Genomic DNA, 21,524 nt, shown 5'->3' on the forward strand with positions numbered 1-21,524 from the left:
AAAGGCTGTCTGTCTGTCTTCATATTTTCAAACTCTATCTCTTCTGAAATTAAAAGTTACAGACCGGTGCTATGGGCCTCAAATGATTGGATTTTTTATGGACCGTTCTTTTATGGGTCTGTAGCTGGCTAAAATAGTTTTTAAGAGGCCAAAAATGGGTCAAAATTGAAAAAAATCGTTATGTATTTGTACATTCATCTTAGTTTATTTTTAACTTTTTAATCAGTTCATATGAGCGTCACGTTGGTACAGTGGTAACCAACTTTGAATGCTACAGTTTTGCTTTCAGTTTTAAGTTAGTTTTTAGTCCTGGATATGACCTAAAACTATATCCGATGGTGAAGCTCCACCTTGCGGGCCTTGGGAAATGTGGAGCCACCCTTTAATTGCCATTGCTCCCAGGTCCACTCTGACCTGGAGTGGTAGTACCTGTTAGGGTCCCAGCTATGGGTTAAATAGAATCCGACTTAAAAAACAAATATACTCCATTAAAAATCGTTTCTTAAAATAACTAGATTCGGCATTAAATAACCTGAAAAAGGTTGATGTGCCGTAAAACAAAACAACCAACTAACCAAGTCAGTTTTTAGAAGTAAAAAACTCAAAAATCCGTTTTCATGTTTAAAAAAACAGTCTTTATTAATTAAAATGATAATGTTCAGAAATAATCCGTAATGTTAAATACAAAGGCATATTTTCTTTAGAGACCCCCCCCCCTCCCCAACATTTTTCAACATCTAAATATCAAATAATGGATTACATAAGTCAGGTAGAGGAAAAAGTCACCATCTCATATTCTGAGCTCTATTCTTTCATGTATAAAATATTGAACTTTTACCATTCCTTGCGATTAAATATAATTAATTTAGATAACTCCACATGAGATTTTCTTATAAAACATTAGTTAGTAATTATCATATGTTTACAATTATTTTTTCATATAACTGTGTTCATGATTATATATATATTATAATGAATATGTATGCATTAGATACATTTGAAAGTCAAATCATAACACAATATTATGAAGGATAAACAATATTAATTTGTTTAAAATTAATATATTTCAAAGTAAGACTTCATCTTCAGAATTTTGTACATTTTCATGGAATTTACAACCTTAACTGAATATCATGTAGCTAATGCTCTTTTGGCATTAAAAAAAAAAAAAAAAAACACTGCAGAAGAACGACATATAGACTTTCTTTTAATAACTGATTTTCTTCTCCAACTCAACATCGGGATAAGAAAGAAAGAAAAAAGAGAAAATGTACAAAATTCTGAAGATGAAATTTTACTTCGAAATATATTAATTTTAAACAAATAAATATTATCCTTCATAATATTACATTGTGATTTGGCTTTCAAATGTATCAAATACCTACATATTCATTTTAATATTTAATCAACGCTTCTATCACAGAATATACAACCTTAATATATATATATATATATCTACAATTATATTCAAAAGTGATATATATATATATATATATATATATATCACTTTTGAATATAATTGTAGATATATAAATTAGTAAATTAAATTATGTGTGTGTGTGCCTAGTGCCATGTTTGTACTGAATAGTGCTTGGATAAAGCACAGAACTCAATCAAAGACTCATCTCAAAATTCTTGAAACAGTTGCTATCAACTTACAACAACCATCTCTGTGCAAACAAAAAGAGTACACCCACAATGTAAAACATATGAGTGTTCGTTAAGAATGACTCTTCCCATTCTTTCTCTTTATAATTAATTACAGTTTTTTATCAAGTTTTTATTGCTCAAATACTGAGCTTGTCTTTTAGCAATTAAAATTTGATCCCTTTCCGAATCAATCTTACTTATATAAATTTCATTTTTACACTAATAAGCATAAAATAGTAAAATATGTGTATAAAAAAAATATTTTTTTATGTAACTAGCTTTGTGATAACACACACACACATATATATATATTTATTAAGATTCAGATCAAGTAACAATTGTTTGATCAGTCACACTAATTTGCCCCTTCAATGATAAATGACATAGTAACAATATCTTCCAAGCCTGCCTCAATAGTGTCCCCTTTTTCAACTGGCCCAACACCAGACGGTGTTCCTGTAAGTATCATATCACCTGGTTCCAATGTGAAGAATTTGCTGACGTACGAAATCAGGTAAGGTATGTTAAATATCATGTCCTTCGTATTGCCTTCTTGCCGCAACTGATCATTTACTTTTAGCCACAGACCTGTAGAATTTGGATTCAGAATTTCCTCTTTACTCAAAAAGCGACTTACAGGACATGAGGTATCAAAGCCTTTGGCCAGAGACCAAGGATGGCCTTTATTTTTCGCTTCATCTTGAAAATCTCTGGCCGTCATGTCCAGAGCCAACATATAACCACCAACATAATCCATACTTGATTCTTCTGTTATGTGCTTGCCTTTTGTTCCAATTACAATTGCCAGCTCGACTTCATGGTGTAATTTTCGACAACCAAAAGGTATCTGCAACAAATAAGTTAAAGTGTAAATGGCAAAACGACATGATTTTGATTTACAGTGAAGAAACAATGGTTTCGTTTATCTTTTTATGGCATAATCAATCATTTTTAGAATATTTAATGCCGAAGAACAATTTACATCATCGTTGTCATCATCATCATTAATAATATCGTGTAATTGTGTATTTGTTATACTAAATGTGAGTTCATTTACAAGGATAAATAAATATCTTTGGAAAAAGTGACTAGAACAAAAGTAGTAAATATCTTATTCTGATTTCTTCTTGTGTTTAATTGTTTTCTTTTGTCTATATTGATACATATTGTCTCTGCTGCAATCCTTTCAATGATATGTTAGGTATTTTATTCTCATATGTGTGCGTGTGTGTGTTCTTGTAATGGAGGTAATTCAATATATGTTCGTCAAATCAAATGTAAGCTTGGAGTATTTATTATTAAAGCTGTTTGTAAACAAAACAACTGCTTTTTTTTATTATTAAAGCTGTTTAGAGCAATAGTTTTGTTTATAAAGTAAATTTTATTCCAAAAGTTTTAGGTGAGTTTGTAAAATACAATTCAACATAGACAACATAACCCATTGCACAAATTCAACAAATTTCCTTATTTAGGAGAATTTTTTTATTAGAAAAACTTTACAACTAATCTTTCCTGTTGGCTCAACTTTCAATTCAAGGATGCAAATATAAAAAAAAAAAAATGCACATAATTCTTCCACCACCACCACCACCACCACCACCACCACCACCACCACCACCACCACCACCATCATTATCATCATCATCATATCCAGTCTAACATTCATTTAACAAGTTGCATGGCTTTTAGTAATTGATTTCCAAAGTAATCTATATCTGGTTAGATCTTTATGTCTCTTGTTCTCAACCCCGTTCTCATCATTTCTTTAGCCTTCCTCTATGGGCTGATTCTGCTACTTAAACTGTTCTGCATCTACTAACCCAAGAAATCTCATCCATTCTCTTAATGTGACCATATAATTAGTCTCCTGTTCTATAAACATCTCCCAATACTGTCAAGATTTAATCTTCATCCAAGTTCATCAGATTAAAGCCTCACATTACATATATTCTTCTCATATCATTTCTGAATTTTCCAATAAAGAGAAGACATGACAGAAAGTATGTCGTCATTTTTGATGACATGGATACTATCATATTATTGCTTAACCCCTTTTTTGTTAAAATATTTGCTTAAATATCTTATGATAAACTGAGGAAAGATGTAACAGATTCACCAAGACTGAGGCACTCTCATTATATTGATTCGTTTAGACTGTGAATTTTAGGAGACTAAGGAAGATCATGTCTGAGATCAAATTTAATAGATTTAATGAGACTATAAATGAAACGCTTTGGTTTAGCAGATTTACTCATGTCTCTGAAGCCCAGACTTTCAGATTTGTTTTAATGAGAATGTTCTAGAGCTGAGAAACCTGTATCTTAAAATGTTATAGTTTTCTTTGTTACAAATAGGAACATCCAGGTGTGATCTTCAATCAAATCATATACATGCAACAGAAGGGTTTTTTGATCCTGCTAATCTTTTATCTAGAGTTCTGCTTAAGATAAAAGATATTGGAAGTCACTTCTGATAATACTGAATTTATCAAGATAAAAATACTTACCTTGATGGACTGACCTTCTGTTATTATAGATGATGGTGGTTTCAAAAATAAAATCGGCTTGCTTGGCACAGCATTACCCAGTTCAACTGCATGCTCACTAATTTTTGGGAGAAGAAAAAAACAAGAAAAATGAAAAAAACAAAACAAAAAAAAACTAGCATTAAAAATATAATAAATATTATTTGTTCAGAATCATCCTCAACAAGTAGAGGTGCCAGGAAGAAGAGGATATAACATTTTTATAATGACTACTGCTACAACTGAAACAGTAAATAAGTATAAACTATTAGGAAAAATTGTAATAAATTGTATAGGAAGACCTCTTTTACTACTAATATTAATATAACTAGCTGTACCTGACCATGCGTTACTGTCTGGAAACAAACAAAAAAGACAATGTATGTTTATTATGTTTATATTCTCAATACTTGTAGATACACAATATTTTAAGATTTGTTAATTGTTATTACAAATGCCAGTGAATTGTGAAATGCAATTTCTTAAATAAAAAGGTGTATCTGTTGAAGTCATCCAATGCACGTTCGCTACCCATTATTCCTCAGGTTCACAGAGATGTGTGAAATTGTTTCAACCAATAAAAATCATTTCAAACCCCATAACGAGTCTGTTAAATTAACCTCCAGAATTCCCAAGCCGGGTCACACCAAGCACCCAAGGACCTATGGTCACTACCCCCTTGTATGTCTGACCAGGAAGGCAAAAAGAAATATTCAGAGAGTTTTTGTTATTAATGTCACATTCTATATCTATGCCTGAACCTAAACATAGATTCCATGAACAAAGCTTCTTTCTTAAAACTGCACGCCTGTAGAACTTTCTTCCGTTTGCCTGCTTTCCAGCTGACTACAATTTGATTGTCTTCAAGTCCAACGTAAACAAGTTCTTGATGAATAAGTAATCCAATTTACAAAATTTCCACTACTTACGCATACCCATTAACCCTTATCCTCGAGTGGCTTCCGAGCCTTGATAAGTGGTAAATCATTTGTAAAAAAAATAAAGAGGGGAAAACATGAGGTATAATTTTACTATGGACATGTATGTAAGCACGCACTGGGGAATCTCGTAAATTAAAAAATTAGCCAATTTTCTTTTTGTATGAAAGCATAGTGTTTTATCATAAATAAATCGATGGAAAAATTGGAAATAAAACTGTTCAGAGATTAAACCAACAAAGTAAGTGGGAAACTGATGATAATTCAGATGGAAGAAACAAATGAGAAAAGAATGTAAAAATGTAGGATAAGTTTTAAAAAGAAAGGAATTAGTTTGGCAAACTGTTTTTTCTTTATTTTCAAATATATCCCGATTTTCGCATATTTTCTTAGAGAAAATATTGCATTCAAAATATAATTAATGAGAATGCTTGTAAACATTTTGGTTCCTTTTATTGTGAAATTTGGAAATCGAAATAATGATGTTCAAGTGTAACCAATAATATCGAATGAATTACCATGTCGCATAAATGTAAATAGCGAGAATTTATTAAAAAAATGATAAGATATAAATTAATTAATATAAAAAATAGTTTTTGAAGAAATTAGAAATATTACCTATTTTCTTTGTGTTTATGGCACACGTCACGTGACCAAAACAAACATAGTCAAAATCATTTTTTCATTGAATCTTTGAATACGTAATTAAATGCGAAATGACAATTATGTAGATAACATTTTGATATTTATTTTGCAATTTTTTTATCAACAAAAAGCAGTTTTGTTTTTATTTGAAACGCACGGAAACAAACACACACAAGGGAAGTATTTACAGTGAAAGATAGAGAAAAGAAGAGGAGAAATCATAACCTTTGTACAGAATGTGGAAATATAATTAATGAGAATGTCCGTAAACATTTTGGTTCCTCTTTGTTATTGTTGTGAAATTTGGAAATCAAAATAATGATATTTAAGTGTAACCAATAGTATCTAATGAATTGCCATGTCGCATTAATGTAAATCGCATGTAAAAAAAAAATAAGATAAATTAATAAAGAAAATAGGTGTTGAAGAAATTAGAAATGTTAGCTATTTTCCTTGTGTTTACGGCACATGTCATGGTGACCAAAATAAACATAGTCAAAAGCATTTTTTCACTGAATCTTTGAATACATAACTTAATGCGAAATGACAATTATGTAGAAAACAGTGTAGATACCTGCACACACACACACACACAACTGTAATTACCTTAGCATTAAATGAAATTGACGGTGGGTGAAATAATATGTATGTTATTGACGCGATTTTTTAATTATAATAACCAATCATTTATAAAGGAAAGGAATGCATTCCAGAATAGAATTTTCAGAGCTCAACCAATCACAATGGACGGACTTTGACAAGGGAGCCTTTATTATTTCTGATAATGAAAAATGGAAAAAGTATGTTAAGTCTGTTTTCTTGAGCCAGTTACAATCAGTTTAATAACAAAATTGGAAAGCGTAGAATTCATTCCAGTGACAACGGGTAATAATGGTAAGACTAAATATTTAGAGAAAAAAATAGGGACTCCTTTCTCTAGAGATTTTGCGATTGTGATGGTGTTGCTTGTAGGATGAAATGTAGTATTTTTATATCACAACTAAATGTGTGTAAAATGGTGTTTGAAAGCTACATAAGATAGTGGTTATTAGCCTAGATGTATTAAATTTGTATGTGGCATCTGTTGTGGCAAACCTACGCTACTTTGGTCCAGAAGGGAATTTCTGCAAACATTTTATTATATTAGAAAAGGGGAGTGTATAGTTTATGAATGCGGAAAGTAGAGGTTTTTGGAGGGAGATATGGTAAATAAAGGAAGTAAGTGTAGGAGGGAGGAGGAGAGAAGTACGATTCGACCTGGTTAGGCTGTCCACATTCATAAACTATACACCTCACTTTTTCTTTCAAAGTAAAATCCACACCTGAATATTTCTTTATATACAAAACGAAATGAACAGTGATTCTCGTTACAATAAGTTTCCTTCTTTGGTGTGATGAGGTGGGTCTCTTTAAATAGGGACATGTATGCACATATGTAACCAATAATGTTTGTATAATAAACAGACTATATGCTTCCATTGAGTACTCTTTAATAATCACACTAGTTTCATTGGATTTACATCTAACAAACCAATCTATACAACAATTATACACACACACACATATATATATATATATATATATATATATATATATATATATATATATATATCTAATATATAAAGGGCTATATGTCTGTCTGACTCCATATTGTCGAACTCTATCTCTTCCGAAACTAAAAGTTGCAGAGTGGCGCCAGGGGCCTCAAATGATTGATTTCTTGTGTCTTTGAAGCCGGTTAAATTAGTTTTTAAGGGGTCAAAAAGCAGTCAAAATTGAAAAAAACATCGTTATACATTTTCTACATTCATTTTAGTTTATTTTTAATTTTTAATCAGTTCACATGCGTATCATGTTGGTACAGAGGTAACGTCACCAGCTTTGAATGCTACAGTTTTACTTTCGGTTTTGATTCTAGCTGATGGTGTAATGTTATGACCCTTTAGCCTGTGATCATAGCGTAGTATCTGTTAACTGTGGCAAGTGGGGTCAATGGTCAAAACATTATTATCATTGTTATTGTATTCTTATTAATTGATTTGAGTGACGGATAGTTGCTGGATCAGTTATTATGATTAGAAGAATAAACAACTAAATTGTGGAAGAAATGATTGACGTGTGAATCGCAAAAGGAATGTGAAAATAGAAAATATATGTAAACATTATTTTGGGGTTTTGAATAAACAAATAACTAGCTGTGGATTAGGTCGGTCTGAGACACGTAATTAGGTGATGTAAGAGAACATGTGATGTAGTTAGTTTTGGAGAGATTCAGAGAGTTGAGGATTGACCACGAGAGCGGACAGACGTCTAGACAGGGGTGGACAGACAGCTAGGAGCGGGCTGTATGAATAGAAAATGTAGACGAACTGCAGATCCTGTGAAAACCATTTGAGGCAACTGTAATAAATTTATATTATAAAAATATAAAGAGTTGTTTTAATGGTTTCACAAATAAGAACAGATGCCTCAATTGGATGGTGATCGCTTCATGGTTTGTCACGGAGCAGCGGGAAGATACAGAAGAACTCTTCAAGAAAAAAAGGTATGAAGCATATATTATTATTCTTACATATGAACTGTAAAAATATCCCATGTGATAAGTCTCATACAACATGATTCAAGTTACACGTCAATATCATGCCATCCTAGCTAAACAACATACATACGATTTATATGTTTATTATCTGTCTGTTAAAAGAACAATATCTTACATGCACTAGATAACACATGACACGTTTTAATATATCATCTCGAATATAAACAAATATACAACAATGGCACCCAAATACTTTTTTTATTACTTTTGAAATCACGACTCTATAATAATATATATGAAATCTGGACAAATTAAAATATATTTAAGCGTGTGTATATATATATATATATATATATATATATATATATTGTAGTCATCGACATACAGTACTGTTTCGTTGTATCACAACTCATAAGCACCTCTCCCTTTATATATATATATATATATATATATATATATATATATATATATATATATATATATATAATCATCACCCAGCATATGCGCTTCTTCTTTTGTCTTACTCTCCACTAATCTTCTTTAATTTTTACTTCATCCCATAAATTTCATCCATAATCCATATGTGGTCAGCCTACACTACTTTTCAATATCTTAATGTATCACAGATTTCGCACAATATGCATTTCATATACTTATTCATGAAAAGCAAAGTTTCAGAATCATGAATGGGTTGGCCGGCCTAACCTACATGAGAAGAAAATACCCCAAAATAGTTTTTTTTTTTTATTATAAAGAGACGTTGATTTATTTAGTTTAATAATATGTTAACATTTTTGTTAGAAGTAAATAATTTTGGTATTTTTTCCTACACAGCAACCAATGAGAAAATTCGCCTGAGTCTGTGCTGTAGGTATCTCCACGGCGATGTGTAAAACGTCAGTATTACACATTAATAGTGACGTCATCATTTCGTGTGTTTGTGTTAATTTCTATGGATAAGCGTTCGCGTTATAATTGTTAATGGAGTAACGGTTTTTTTTTTGCTATGGATAAAAAATAATATAAAATTTATCTTTAGTAAAACAAATACATTTTTATAAACGAACTACACAGACTAGAGTTAATAAAATAAAATTAATTTAAACGTTCATATGTATTTAAAGATAATGTTCCTTACAAGCCTTTGTACATTTTTGAAAAAAGCGTTCAAAAATAAGGATCACCCATTATCAATTTAAATAATAAAATCAAAACGAATTTTTTAGGCCGATTTTAGATTTACAATTTTTATTATCTCAATAGTCTTATATTCTCTTATATGAATATATGTTTTTATTATTGGAAACCTGTTATTAAAAAAAAATCCGTTTAAACTTCATATCGTGTAATATTTGAATTTGATATCATTTAAAGCTTTTTAAAAATAATTATTTTTTAGAATTGTTATTTTTTTTTTGTTGTAATTCGAATAATTATATTACCGAGAAGAAAATTATCAAGAAAAAGTGTTTTTGTTTTTTTTAAACATAATATTGAATTTATGTCCAATTTTATTTACAACTTTAAGATGAAATAAATAACAGGATTATATATATATAAAAGTGAAAGTGTCTATGTGTCTGTGTACATTTCCCTACGCAATAACTCTGTCAATTTTTAGTCTACAGACTCGAAATTTGATATACAGGTTACTGAGATTTGGGAAAATCGATGTGATCGGTTTTTGGCCAGAAATTTGGCGATTAAGGGGTCAAAGTTCAACGATTTGACCTTTGAGAACTCTACCAAACTCCTCCGACAATTTTGGGTCTACGCACTTGAAATGTTAGATATAGGTTCCTTGGACATGGATCTAACTTAATAACTTGATTTGAGCTCAAAACAATAAATTTTAAAGGGTCATAATAGGGGTCAAAGTTAAAAAAAATTGACCTCTGCGGTTTCTTCCAAATTATTCAAACAATTTCTGGTCTAAATATTTGAAATTTCATTAAAGGGTATTCAGAGATAGGGCAAGCTTGTTCATCAGTTTGGGTCGAACATATTTAGTTACCAATATATAAATGTATGTATGTATGTCTGTTTGCATGTCTGCCTTAAACTTTCAATAGAGGCGACGGATTTTACCAACATCAGTATTATTTTAAAGTTCGATATTTCATACGACAAATATCGAAAAATTGGCTAAAAACATTAATATCTTCCCCTTCAACTAGGCACTTTTCTACGGGGAGGGGGTCACTTTTTTCGCCGATATTTTTGAAAGATATCCTCTCCTTTAGATTGTCTAGCCTTAATTAAAAAAAATGTCGCTTCCGGTTTGGCGGTGGTCGTAACAGCATAAACGTTAGGTTTTACCCCATTCTTTTCCTCCTTTGCGGTACAGGTTCGAGCCTGCCTTCTTACTACCACTTTTTTTTTTTTTGCTCAACATACACATCCAAACACCCGGGCGCCCATGCTAGTATATATATAAATTACTATTTTTTAATTATTTGATCTGTCCAGCTTTAAAAAATGTTGAAATTTTTATCAACCCACATTTATTTTGATTAATTTTCGGACCATGAAATAGGGGGGGGGGTTAGAACACCTAAAAAATATATTTCCTCTAATATATTTAATGAAACCTACTTTTAATATGTAAGTTTATTTAATAATGAATAAATATCAAACATTTCAGGAAAATATGACTATTATTTGATTTTTACTAGATTTTTAAAATAGGAACGTTGTTTTAAAGCGTCGATAATGTAAACACGATTTTTGTCTCGCGTGTTCATTATTTTTGTATGCTGTAAAAAATTTTAAAAAATGTTAGCAGTTTATTTGAAGCTTTTTCTTTTAAATGATAAAAAAGTTAGGATGATAATATTAAATTAAATTACAATTACATCGTGTTATATATAGGGGGGGGGTAAAAATGTGGCGCGCGTTGGAGGTACCTAATGTGCTGAAACAGTATTTATGGTTATTTATCTGCATCTACTGCAACGAGGTTAGACATTAAGCCGGTTTAATGTGAGGAACACCACACCCACCAGGGGAAAAGGGCACCTTGAATGGTTGAAATAATTTCATAGACCGGCGCCATTCTCCGGTGGGGGTCAGGATGCAATAAATAAATGCTACCTCGTTGAAGAAGGCAATACCTGAGAAAATGGTCGCATGTGATCGAACAGGACAATATCCCACTCCATTCAAAGTTAAAGACCTGCACCAGAAGGAGCCACTGTTCTAGAAAAGAAACGAAAGTTTCGTGTACACACAGGCACTCACTGCAGTAAGCACCGTTTAATTTACCAACGTGTCACGAACAACAAACTATAAAAAGTTTTACTTGAACACATATAATTAATAAACAGATAAATAATTTATAACCAACAAAATAATGAATTATAAATTAAAAAATAATCTAATTAATTATTAAATCATCGATAAAACACACACACAATTAAACCAAACCACCGACATGAATTACGGCTGTTGTACAAACAAAAGGTCACTTTTTTTTTTGAAACTAACGAAAAACATCGTTCTGCCCGGAAAATTAAGATTTATACGATCAAATGAATTAGATTTAAAAAGACAACTAAGCACGTTTCCCTCATGAGTAAATAATTGTCAAATAAATCTGAAATCGGAATCTTACCTGTAGTTTCGACCAATTCCGATCACTTTTCGACACAGCTGAAGATAGCGTGACATGTTTTCAAAGTGAAATCAAAACAGAAATTAGCACCGGGGGAATAATCTCCCTTTAATTACAGGGTCGACGGTTACCTCCCTTAGATTTTGGTCCATTTTTAAGGCAAGAAGGTGTTAAATGCCAGGGAGATAACTACGTTAGACTAAGTCACCGAGGTTTACCATTTGGTATCCAACATAATAATGCTTAAAATCGCTCTTGTGTACATAACTTCACGCATACAATTTTTTGGATCCCCTTTTAGAATTCCAATTTTGGGGCAGAATTCGTTTCAGAGAATACTTTTTAGGGAATATTGTTTTTAGGTTTATAATTAAAATGTGAGAGAGCGAGAAAAATGTTGGATGAAAAACAATCAAAATAATGAATTCAAAAGTATAAATTCACAAAGGAGATTATTTATATATGTTTAAAATGAAATTTTACATCGATCTGAAAACGTAGAACGTTTGTTAATATGTCTAATGTCTAAACTTATTTAATCCTAACAGTTTTCTTAAATTAAAAAAATGTGAAGATCTAATAGAATAGCGGATTAGAAAACAAAAAAATCAAATTAGGTTTTAAAGTTTGTACAGTTTGTATATTCATTTTTATAATTTTTTATGTGTCTTTTCAGGAGTAAAATGCTTAAAAATTACTACTAACCTTAAGTCCAGGTGGCAATATCCCCTAAAAAACTTCCTAGCTGAGGGTTTTCATCAACAATTATACATAAAAGTTTATAATGTTAAAATTTAAAAAATCTTTTCTTTTTTTTTTTTTTTACACGGTGGTCACCACTTATCAAGGCCCGGAAGCCACTCAGGGATAAGGGTTATTGCAAGTACAGTACGTTAGTGTGGAGATATGATGAAGTGTTTACTTAAGGGGGCGGTTCATTAGGAATTTGTTAACGTTGGACTTGAAGACATCCAAGTTGTAGTCAGGTGGGAAGCAGGCAGACGGAACAGAGTTCCACAGGCGTGCACTTCTAAGAAAGAAGCTTTGTTCATGGAATCTACGTTTTGATTTAGGCACAGATAAAGAGTGGGGGAAATTTTTCACAGTGGATTCAGCTAGACGGGTGTTTTTCGTGAAAGATTGGCGAGGGGGTACCAGAGATTGGAGTTCAGACGAGCACCTGCCATGGAAATAACGATAAAACAAGGATAGGCTCGCAACGTCTCTTCTGTGGGAGAGAGGTTGCAGGGTAGAGAAAAGGGCACCCCCCACTAAGCCACAAAGTTTATTTTGTACTCTGTCAAGGCAGGATAGGCTGTTTTTAGCAGCTCCTGTCCAGATATGGCAGCAGTGTTCCATCCTTGGACGTACTTGGCTTTTATATAGATAGAGAATTGCATCAGTAGTGAGATATCTTCTGGAGCGGTAAAAGGATCCCACCATCTTTCCAGTGACCTTGGCAACAGACTTGATGTCCGTGCTCCATTTCAGATCAGGAGTAACGAACAAACCCAGCAGCTTGTCAAAACACGGGGCTTCTCCTAGACGAGAGCCATCCATTTCAGTTGATGCCAGATGGGGATCAGAGCGTTTATGATGTAAAGATAGGAGTTTGGTTTTGGATGCATTAAAGGTAACCAGCCACGTCTTCCCCCACTGAACCATGCGCTCAAGATCAGAGGAGAGAGAATCAGAGAGAACTTTGTCATTTACAGCCTTTGACATGTTGCCGTAGATGGTTGTATCATCAGCATAGATGTCAACGAATGATTTAAGTATGTGTTTAGGGAGGTCATTGATGTAGATCAGGAAGAGAGTTGGGCCAAGGATTGACCCTTGAGGGACTCCAGCATTAATACTGCAGGCCTCTGATTTTTGTCCATCGACCACTACTCTTATGAGCCTATCAGAGAGAAATGATTTTATGATTGAGAAAACATTTCCAGTTATACCGTAGCTGGAAATCTTGTGAAGTAGCCCCTTATGCCATACCTTGTCGAAGGCCTTTGATATGTCAAGAGCAATTGCCCTAGAAAGGAAGCCTTTCTCAAGAGATTCACTAATCCTGTGAGATATAGCCGTTGGCACATCTGCGGTAGATCTTGCAGAACGGAAACCATATTTTGTGTTGCTAAGAAGGTTATTCCTGCTGAGGTGGTTTACTATTTCTCTATTTAATATGGATTCCAGCAACTTACTCATAACACACAGGAGACTTATTGGTCTGTACTGAGAGGGAGATGACTTATCACCTGAATTCTTAAATACAGGGCATATTGATGAGGTTTTCCAGGGAGTCGGAAAGCACTTCTCCTTAAGGCAGCGCTTAAACAGTTTCGTAAGTATGGGAGCAAGTTCTGGTTGAAGCTTTTTTAACACTATAATTGGGATGCTGTCAGGGCCAGTTGCTTTATCAAGCTTCTTGATTAGCTTGGCGACCTCATGCACAGATATTTGTATGTTACCTAGCGTGTTCTGTGTTATAGGATGAAATATGGGGAGTTGATGGCCTTTGTCACATAGGGTAGAATTAGCTGCAAAGTTCTTGGCAAATAGTTTGGCCTTGTCTGATGCTGACGAGATGACCTCTGGTCCATTGATAATGGTTGGAATAGAACGCACACTTCTGTTCAGGATCCTATTTGTTATTTGCCAAAACTGGTGGGAACCAAGCCGCTGATCAGCTACTTTGGATTTAACAGACTGCGCATATAGCTCTCTTGCATTTTTTATTACTCTTTTACAGTGGTTGCTGGCGTTCCTGAAAGCAGCTTTAGTCTCAGTGCATCTACTACGTTGGTAGTTATGGAAAAAATGATTTCTGTGCGCGATAGCAGCAGCACATTCTGGGGAGAACCATGGCTGGCTGTTAGGTTTTTGTTGGAATTTTTTAGATGGTATAAATTGGTCTATGCCTACAATTAACCATTTGGTCAGATCTGATACTAGTTACTTACTTGAAAGCTTTTTCAAAAAATTAAAAAAAAAAATTATTGCATCTATGGTTTTATATTAATCTGCAGATAAAAAAAAGCATTAAAGTTGGGTTTTAAAGTTTACATAGTTTGCTTATGATTTTTTATGATGAATAAATTTTTATAAATTATGTGTGTGTCCTTTTTTGGAGGGAGGGGGAATAAAAATACTTAAAGCCTACCCAAAACCCTAAATTCATGTAGAAACAGACCTCTGACCCCACTTGCAAAAAACTCTCTTAATACTATGTTTTACCAAGGTTTAATTGTCATCATCAAAAATAATACCAAAGAGTTAATATTTTATGCTTTTGCGTTTTGTTATTTTCACATAAAGTTCTTTTCTATTAAAAAAAATTCCTTTCAAACATGTAAATAGTAGCTATAAATTATTCGCTATTGATAGTTCTTCATTTTTTTTTGTTAACTATTCTGTCCTTTCACCTCGCCAGAAGTTATATTATGGATGAAGTTAAATATTAGGAACTGAATCTGACTGGTCATCATCTGCAGTGGTCATACCTTAATATTTTTTAAAAAGTCATTCTTAATATGGGAAGAGGGTTTGTTATCTATTCTGTACTTTCACCTGATAAACCTAATAAATAAAATAATAAAAGTTGATACAAAACTTGGCAAACAAGATGAGTAAGCGACCCGTTACAGGAAGTCTTTAATTTCTGGAACAAAATTTGTCCAAACACCATTTGTTGCTGACTTTGAATCGCATATTGTTCTGGTTTGTCAAACCTTAATATTTTAATGGTTTTAAAATGTAGTATTATTTGATTTTTGTGATAATGTTCTAAAATCTTAAAAAACTAAATTTAAAAGTTTTAATTTTCACATATATTTTATTATTTTAACAATATGTTAACAAACATTATAAAATACTATTAATACTATGGACGGTTCTTCAATACTTTACATTTATGGATGGTTCTTCATTTATTATATAATCGATATCTTGCATAGAGTTAAAAACCTTGCCTGCTGATATTTGTATCTTTAAGTCGATCGTGATCTGCTGAGTTGTGAATTCATGTTTCATCAATTGTCAAATATGGTATGCAAATGGGTTCAGATCCTCAACATGTTGTTTTTGATCGACTGAGCAAATGTGGTATCCATTTTGACCACATCTTTCTTATTGGCAAATATGCATGCAAAATGATAATATCTTCAACTCCTTTGTCATCTCATGCAATTTTCAATTATGTGTTGGAAAACGAAAACAAATATTTCATAATTTCGAATAGGGGATCTGTTTTTCACATAAATTTAACATAAAATTATCACTTTTTTTCGTCCAATTAGCTATCTGATGAACATTTTAAAAGCTTATAACCAGATTTTTTTTTTATTAATTGTGTGTGTGTGTTTTTTTAGGAAAGTGTCAACACAAAAAAGATATCACTAAAACTATTTCAGAATGCACCCCCAACCTCTGTTTTATAACTTCTAAAAATAATTTTTTTTTTCAAGGTTTTTCATAATATTGATCCATAATGACCTAAAAATGAGTAATCTTATCATTTGGAGTTTCTTCATCAACAACAATAGCAAAGCATTAGTAATCTTTACATTTGCACTCGCATTAGATTTTCTATTTTTTGTTTGTTGTGAAAATGTTTACAAATCTCTAAAAATTAAAAATGTAGATTTAAAATGCTATTTTAACATAATGTTTATTATTTATTTTAAATAATAACAAAGTGTCTAACACTTTTTTTATTAAAAAAAAAAATAATACTCTCTTTTTCAAATTTCAAAATTCATTATGTGAAAATAACATTCCACATTAAAAGACACGTTTTATTTTTATCCAAAATGGTGTTGACTGCACAAATAACATTGAAATATGTCAATATATTTATCACTGTATTGTTATTCAAAGTAGCAGCAGCAGTGAATGTTGTTTAAAGTATTAACTCCTGATTGAACAAATGCTCGAATCAACAGTTTGTTACAACCAATTAACACGCCACTCAGTTCAAAACTTTATTTATCAACTTAATCTCTTTTTCCAATGCTTCTCTAATAATTTGATGCCGTTTTTTTCTGTAGAATGATTTATTTTTAACATAAAAATATGTTTCAGTTTTTTGTGTTGTTTCTTCATTGGAACTAAATCTATTTACATTTAGCATTCTTTTGCGATCTGTAAACTAATAATACTCTGAAACATACTTTGAATATATATAATAGTCACTGGGGTCCAGATCTGAAAAATAGGGCGAGTGTGAATGCATTTGAAAGTGCATTTCATGTTTTGCTATCGTACGATAAATTTGTGATGTGGTGCATTGTCTTGGTTAAAGAGTATTTTTTTCTTCATTTGTGTCCAACTTTTGTGATTTCCTCTTTCAAACATAACAACAATGCTCGAACATATTTGCTATTTATGGTTTTTCTATTTTTAAGCTAATCAATAATAGGCCACCGACTGTTTTTCGGTTTGCCGAAAACAAACAGGTAAATCTGTAAGTGTGAGTGGGATCTAAGTGTGGGTGAAAAAAGAGGGAGGAGTTAAGGAATGGATAGAGTCCTTCCAAGACGAGTACACATTGCGGATAAATGCCAAGGACGAAAAGAAATAAAAGTGGGGAGTGGGAATCTTGAAAGCTTTCTATTACCAGGAAGGAAGGGACTCATTCATCAACTAGTTAAGAGTCTAGAAGCTTAAAAACTTACCAAAAGGGCTGGGGTCTAACAGCACCTTGAACTGCATGTGCTATTCTTAGGCAGGAAACACATACTCGTACTTGACTCTTCTCACACACAAGCTAGCCACTCTTATCCACCATCGTTCGACCTCTGAGGAATGTAATCTTTTTCTATCACATCTGATCTTGACCTTCAGCTGGTGTTTGAAGAACGCTTTCAGACCCTGATCAGCAACCGGTTCAATTCCTTGGTCCACTCTCAGGTACGACGTCCATACTACCATCCGTGCTACAGCCAAGATTACGAGAAACACCATTTTTCTCTCCCTGTCCCACAGTGGGCTGACGTTGTTGATAACGTAACATAAGAAACGCTTTGTAGGGAAAATTGTGGAAACCAAGAAAATAACTTACCATCAAAGTGTCCACGCATATATGCATCATGTGGAATCAAGCTATCGGGGGGGGGGGGAGAAAGTATCAATATGGTGGCGCCTACAACTTTTGGTTTCACAAAGTGACGCAAAATCTAACTGTTTCAAATGAACAACTGCAAATTCTTTAAAATGTCTGGTGAAGTTATTAGCGACAGTCTTAATTTCCATGGACCTCAAGGGATTACCGAGTGATTTCAAGCCATTTACTACCGTGATAACCCAGAAAGAAAAACCCATGACTTTTAAATTGAAGGTGGCACTCAGAAGTTAAAAGGAAACTGAAAAAGTGAGCACAGAAAAAAAAACGAATCTATAAATATCATGAAATTTAAAAATGAACACATAAAAACATCAAAATTAAACTATATTTAAACACAGCTAAACAAGTCCTTCGTTATTTACAAGGAACTAAAGAACAGAAGTTTGTGTTTGGAAAATCAAAAATTGGAAGGATTTTCAGATCCAGATTGGGGAAATGAAGAAGATCGAAAAAGTATATCTGGATATTGTTTTATACTATCAGAAAATGAGCTTATTATTTCATGGAAATCTAAAACGCAACAGATTGCATCTCTTTCTACGTGTGAAGCAAAATTTTTCGCGATCACACACACGACCCAGGAAGCACTCTACCTTATATATATCATAAGGACTATTTTAGAGCCAGAATTAACTAAAAGCTTTGTAGTAATTAATTGCGATAACCAAACCAGTATAGTCTTAGCACAGAACACAATAATCAACCAAAGATCTAAGCATATAGATATAAAATACAATTTCATAAAAAACGAGATGAAAAAGGAATTCATTATTTTGAATTACATATCATCAGAACAAAATATCGCTGATGTATTCACGAAACCCCCAACAAGAGTAAAGTTAAAGCGTTTTGCTTCAAAACTTGTTGGAGGATTTGACTTTGAATAATTTTTCACGAGCCTGTATGCATATAAATTTCTATATATTAAATAAGAAAGAAAGAAAAAGTCATGGGCAAGACGTTAAAATGCATCCATTTTGTTTGTGTTAACAATTTAACCTACTAATGTGTAACTAATACTTTTAGTGAAAAATAAAACTGTAAAAAAGTCACTTTTTGAAAACATTTTCTTTGTAAATTTCCTTTATGACAAATAATTTTTTCATCACTTTTTTGCAAACATCATCTTTGCAAATTTTCTTTTCGACAAATACTTTTTACATGCTTATTTTAAGGCACGGATAAATTACAATTGACTTTTATTTTTATGCACATTAGTTTTCTTTCTCATTAATAAAAACTGTCCTATTTTTTGCATTGTTTTAATTAACAAAAGGAAACTTTCTTTTTAAACGGGTACACATTGCATGTATATTTATATGTATATTCATTTATATGTAGATGGGTATGTGTTTTTGAACAAATCTGCATAATCAAATTTAAGAAATGGCTTCCTTTTTTCACATGCCCACCCCTTTTTAAGGTAAAAATAAAAATCCATTTTTTTATTTCTCTTTTATGTATGCATAGATATATCTATGTTTGACATTTGAACAAAATTAAAAATGGCGTCTTTTTACATGCTAAAATTTTAAGATCCAAATGATTTCTAATTTTGTTATGTATAATGTAATATAAAATATATTTTTATTTTTGAGCAGAATGAACCAAAGGGACTTCCCCATTATAAAAAATAGGGGGGGATGTTGCAATATTTTATAATGGGGTATGATCCCACACAGTTGGGAGATTCTATTTATAAATGATGCTGCTAGGAACTGACGAATCGAATTAATTCACGTTCTGCTACCAACCAATCAGAAACCAGAATTGCTCCATAAATATTAAACCTTTCTGTAGCAATTTCACATGTTTTCTTTGTGTCAACACGGGAAGAATCTTTTGCTCTGTGGATTCCAACTCGAGAACTGTCTAATGCGAACCAGTAACCTCCAGGACTTGTGTAGAACAACTAATTATCGGAAACTGTTCTGCAACTAAACATGGCTCACACTTCTAGAGTATGCGTGACAATGATAATTAAAAAAATAAATCCCGGATATGGCTCGTAAGGCCCCTGGGTTCCAAATTAACAGCAGAACACAGGGGTTTTCTCCTGTGTATAGAAAGATAAACAGAACAAACATGCGAAAGGGACAAGTAAATATAAAAATAGATATTTATTCAACAGCAAATAATACGGGAAAATATTATACAAAACAATAACAAAAAAGAATAGTGAGATGCAAATGAGGGAAGGGGAATCTAGCTTATGACAAAACAAACAAAGGAAGAAAAAAGTTTCATTTAACCTTGAAAAAAAAACTGTGCAAAAGAAAGTTCAACTTACATGATCGATGCGTGACATGGAGGGGATAATCCAGATGAAAGTTCGATGAAATAATAGAGTATAAGTCTTGTTGGACGAGTCGGTGCAATATAGTTTTCGGGTATTTCGGCAGTGACAGGAGAATATTTAATATCCAAGTTTGTGACGGGGAGCATTTATTCCTGGCTTCGTTTTTGACAGGTGAGGAATTCACTTTTTTTCCTTATTCTTCTGTTCGACCGACGCCTCCTTTTTTTTCTCTTCCTCCTTCGCATTTGATTCTGCTAACCGACCTCAACGACAACCGCTGGTCAACTAACTTTTTCTTGCTGAAACGAAATGGCTAGAGGAGGGGCCCTTGCAAGCAGCGATGGGCCTTTCGCTTCCTCCAATCATAAACTATTTTACAATGTCCAACCGAAACGGATCTGATGAAATATTTCCTTGCACACTGTGATCTAAAAATAGACTTCATGAAATGATTCCTTCTGGATGTTCGTTGGGGAGACACTGTCATTCTAAAAGTGAAAATGATGAAACATTTTCCTATGCTCGTTTGGAGAAGGGCCTTAAATGGCTTTTAATATTATATCTTGTTTTACCTATATGTAACATCCCCCCCAAACAAACAAAAAACGACAAAGTATTGCTTTTAATCGTTTTTCGATTACTAGGTACAGGTTTCATACTTTAGTTATTCTATTTTTGACCTACGTTTCTACTACTTAAGTTGTATCAAGCACGGGGATAAAGCGTCGGCGCACCCGTTGTCAGTGCTTCGGGTATATCGGATATCAAGGTTGTATTCCTGTAGAAACAGATTCCAATTTAATAGCCGTCTGTTTTTACTCTTCATCTTATGTAGAAAGGTAATAGGGTTATGGTCAGTGTATACAATAGTGGGTTGATGTGACGATGACACATATACGTCGAAGTGTTGCAAGCTAAGGATGAGGGCTAAAGTTTCTTTCTCTAGAGTCGAGTAGTTTTTTTTGACATGTGTTGAATTTTCGAGAGAAGTAACTGAGAGAGTGCTCAATCTCAGTTAGATCAGTTTGAAGTAGGACTGAACCGATACCATAGTTGCTGGCATCAACAGCTAGGCGCAAAGTTTGTTGAAATTCAGGAGCCCTTAGCACAGGATCAAAGCATAACAGCGACCTGATCTGTTCAAAAGATTTTTGGCAAGAAGAGGTTCAGGCAAATTTGGACTTTTTAGACAACAGCT

General features: G+C 32.7%; 1 protein-coding gene across 1 annotated transcript; it reads right to left on the reverse strand.

Annotated features, from left to right (window-relative positions):
- Positions 1-1,139: 1,139 nt before the first annotated feature.
- LOC145283617 (oxaloacetate tautomerase FAHD1, mitochondrial-like) lies at positions 1,140-12,035 on the reverse strand. Its single transcript, XM_080132559.1, has 3 exons — positions 11,910-12,035; positions 4,157-4,253; positions 1,140-2,497 (listed from the first exon to the last, which is right to left on the reverse strand). The coding sequence occupies exons 1-3, from the start codon at positions 11,963-11,965 to the stop codon at positions 2,006-2,008; spliced, it is 645 nt and encodes a 214-aa protein (XP_079988685.1). The 5' UTR covers positions 11,966-12,035; the 3' UTR covers positions 1,140-2,005.
- Between the last annotated feature and the right edge of the window lie 9,489 nt (positions 12,036-21,524).

The sequence above is a fragment of the Euprymna scolopes genome, chromosome 8, assembly GCF_053919585.1.
Source record: "Euprymna scolopes isolate OS-2025 chromosome 8, ASM5391958v1, whole genome shotgun sequence".
Classification (NCBI taxonomy): Eukaryota; Metazoa; Mollusca; class Cephalopoda; order Sepiida; family Sepiolidae; genus Euprymna; species Euprymna scolopes.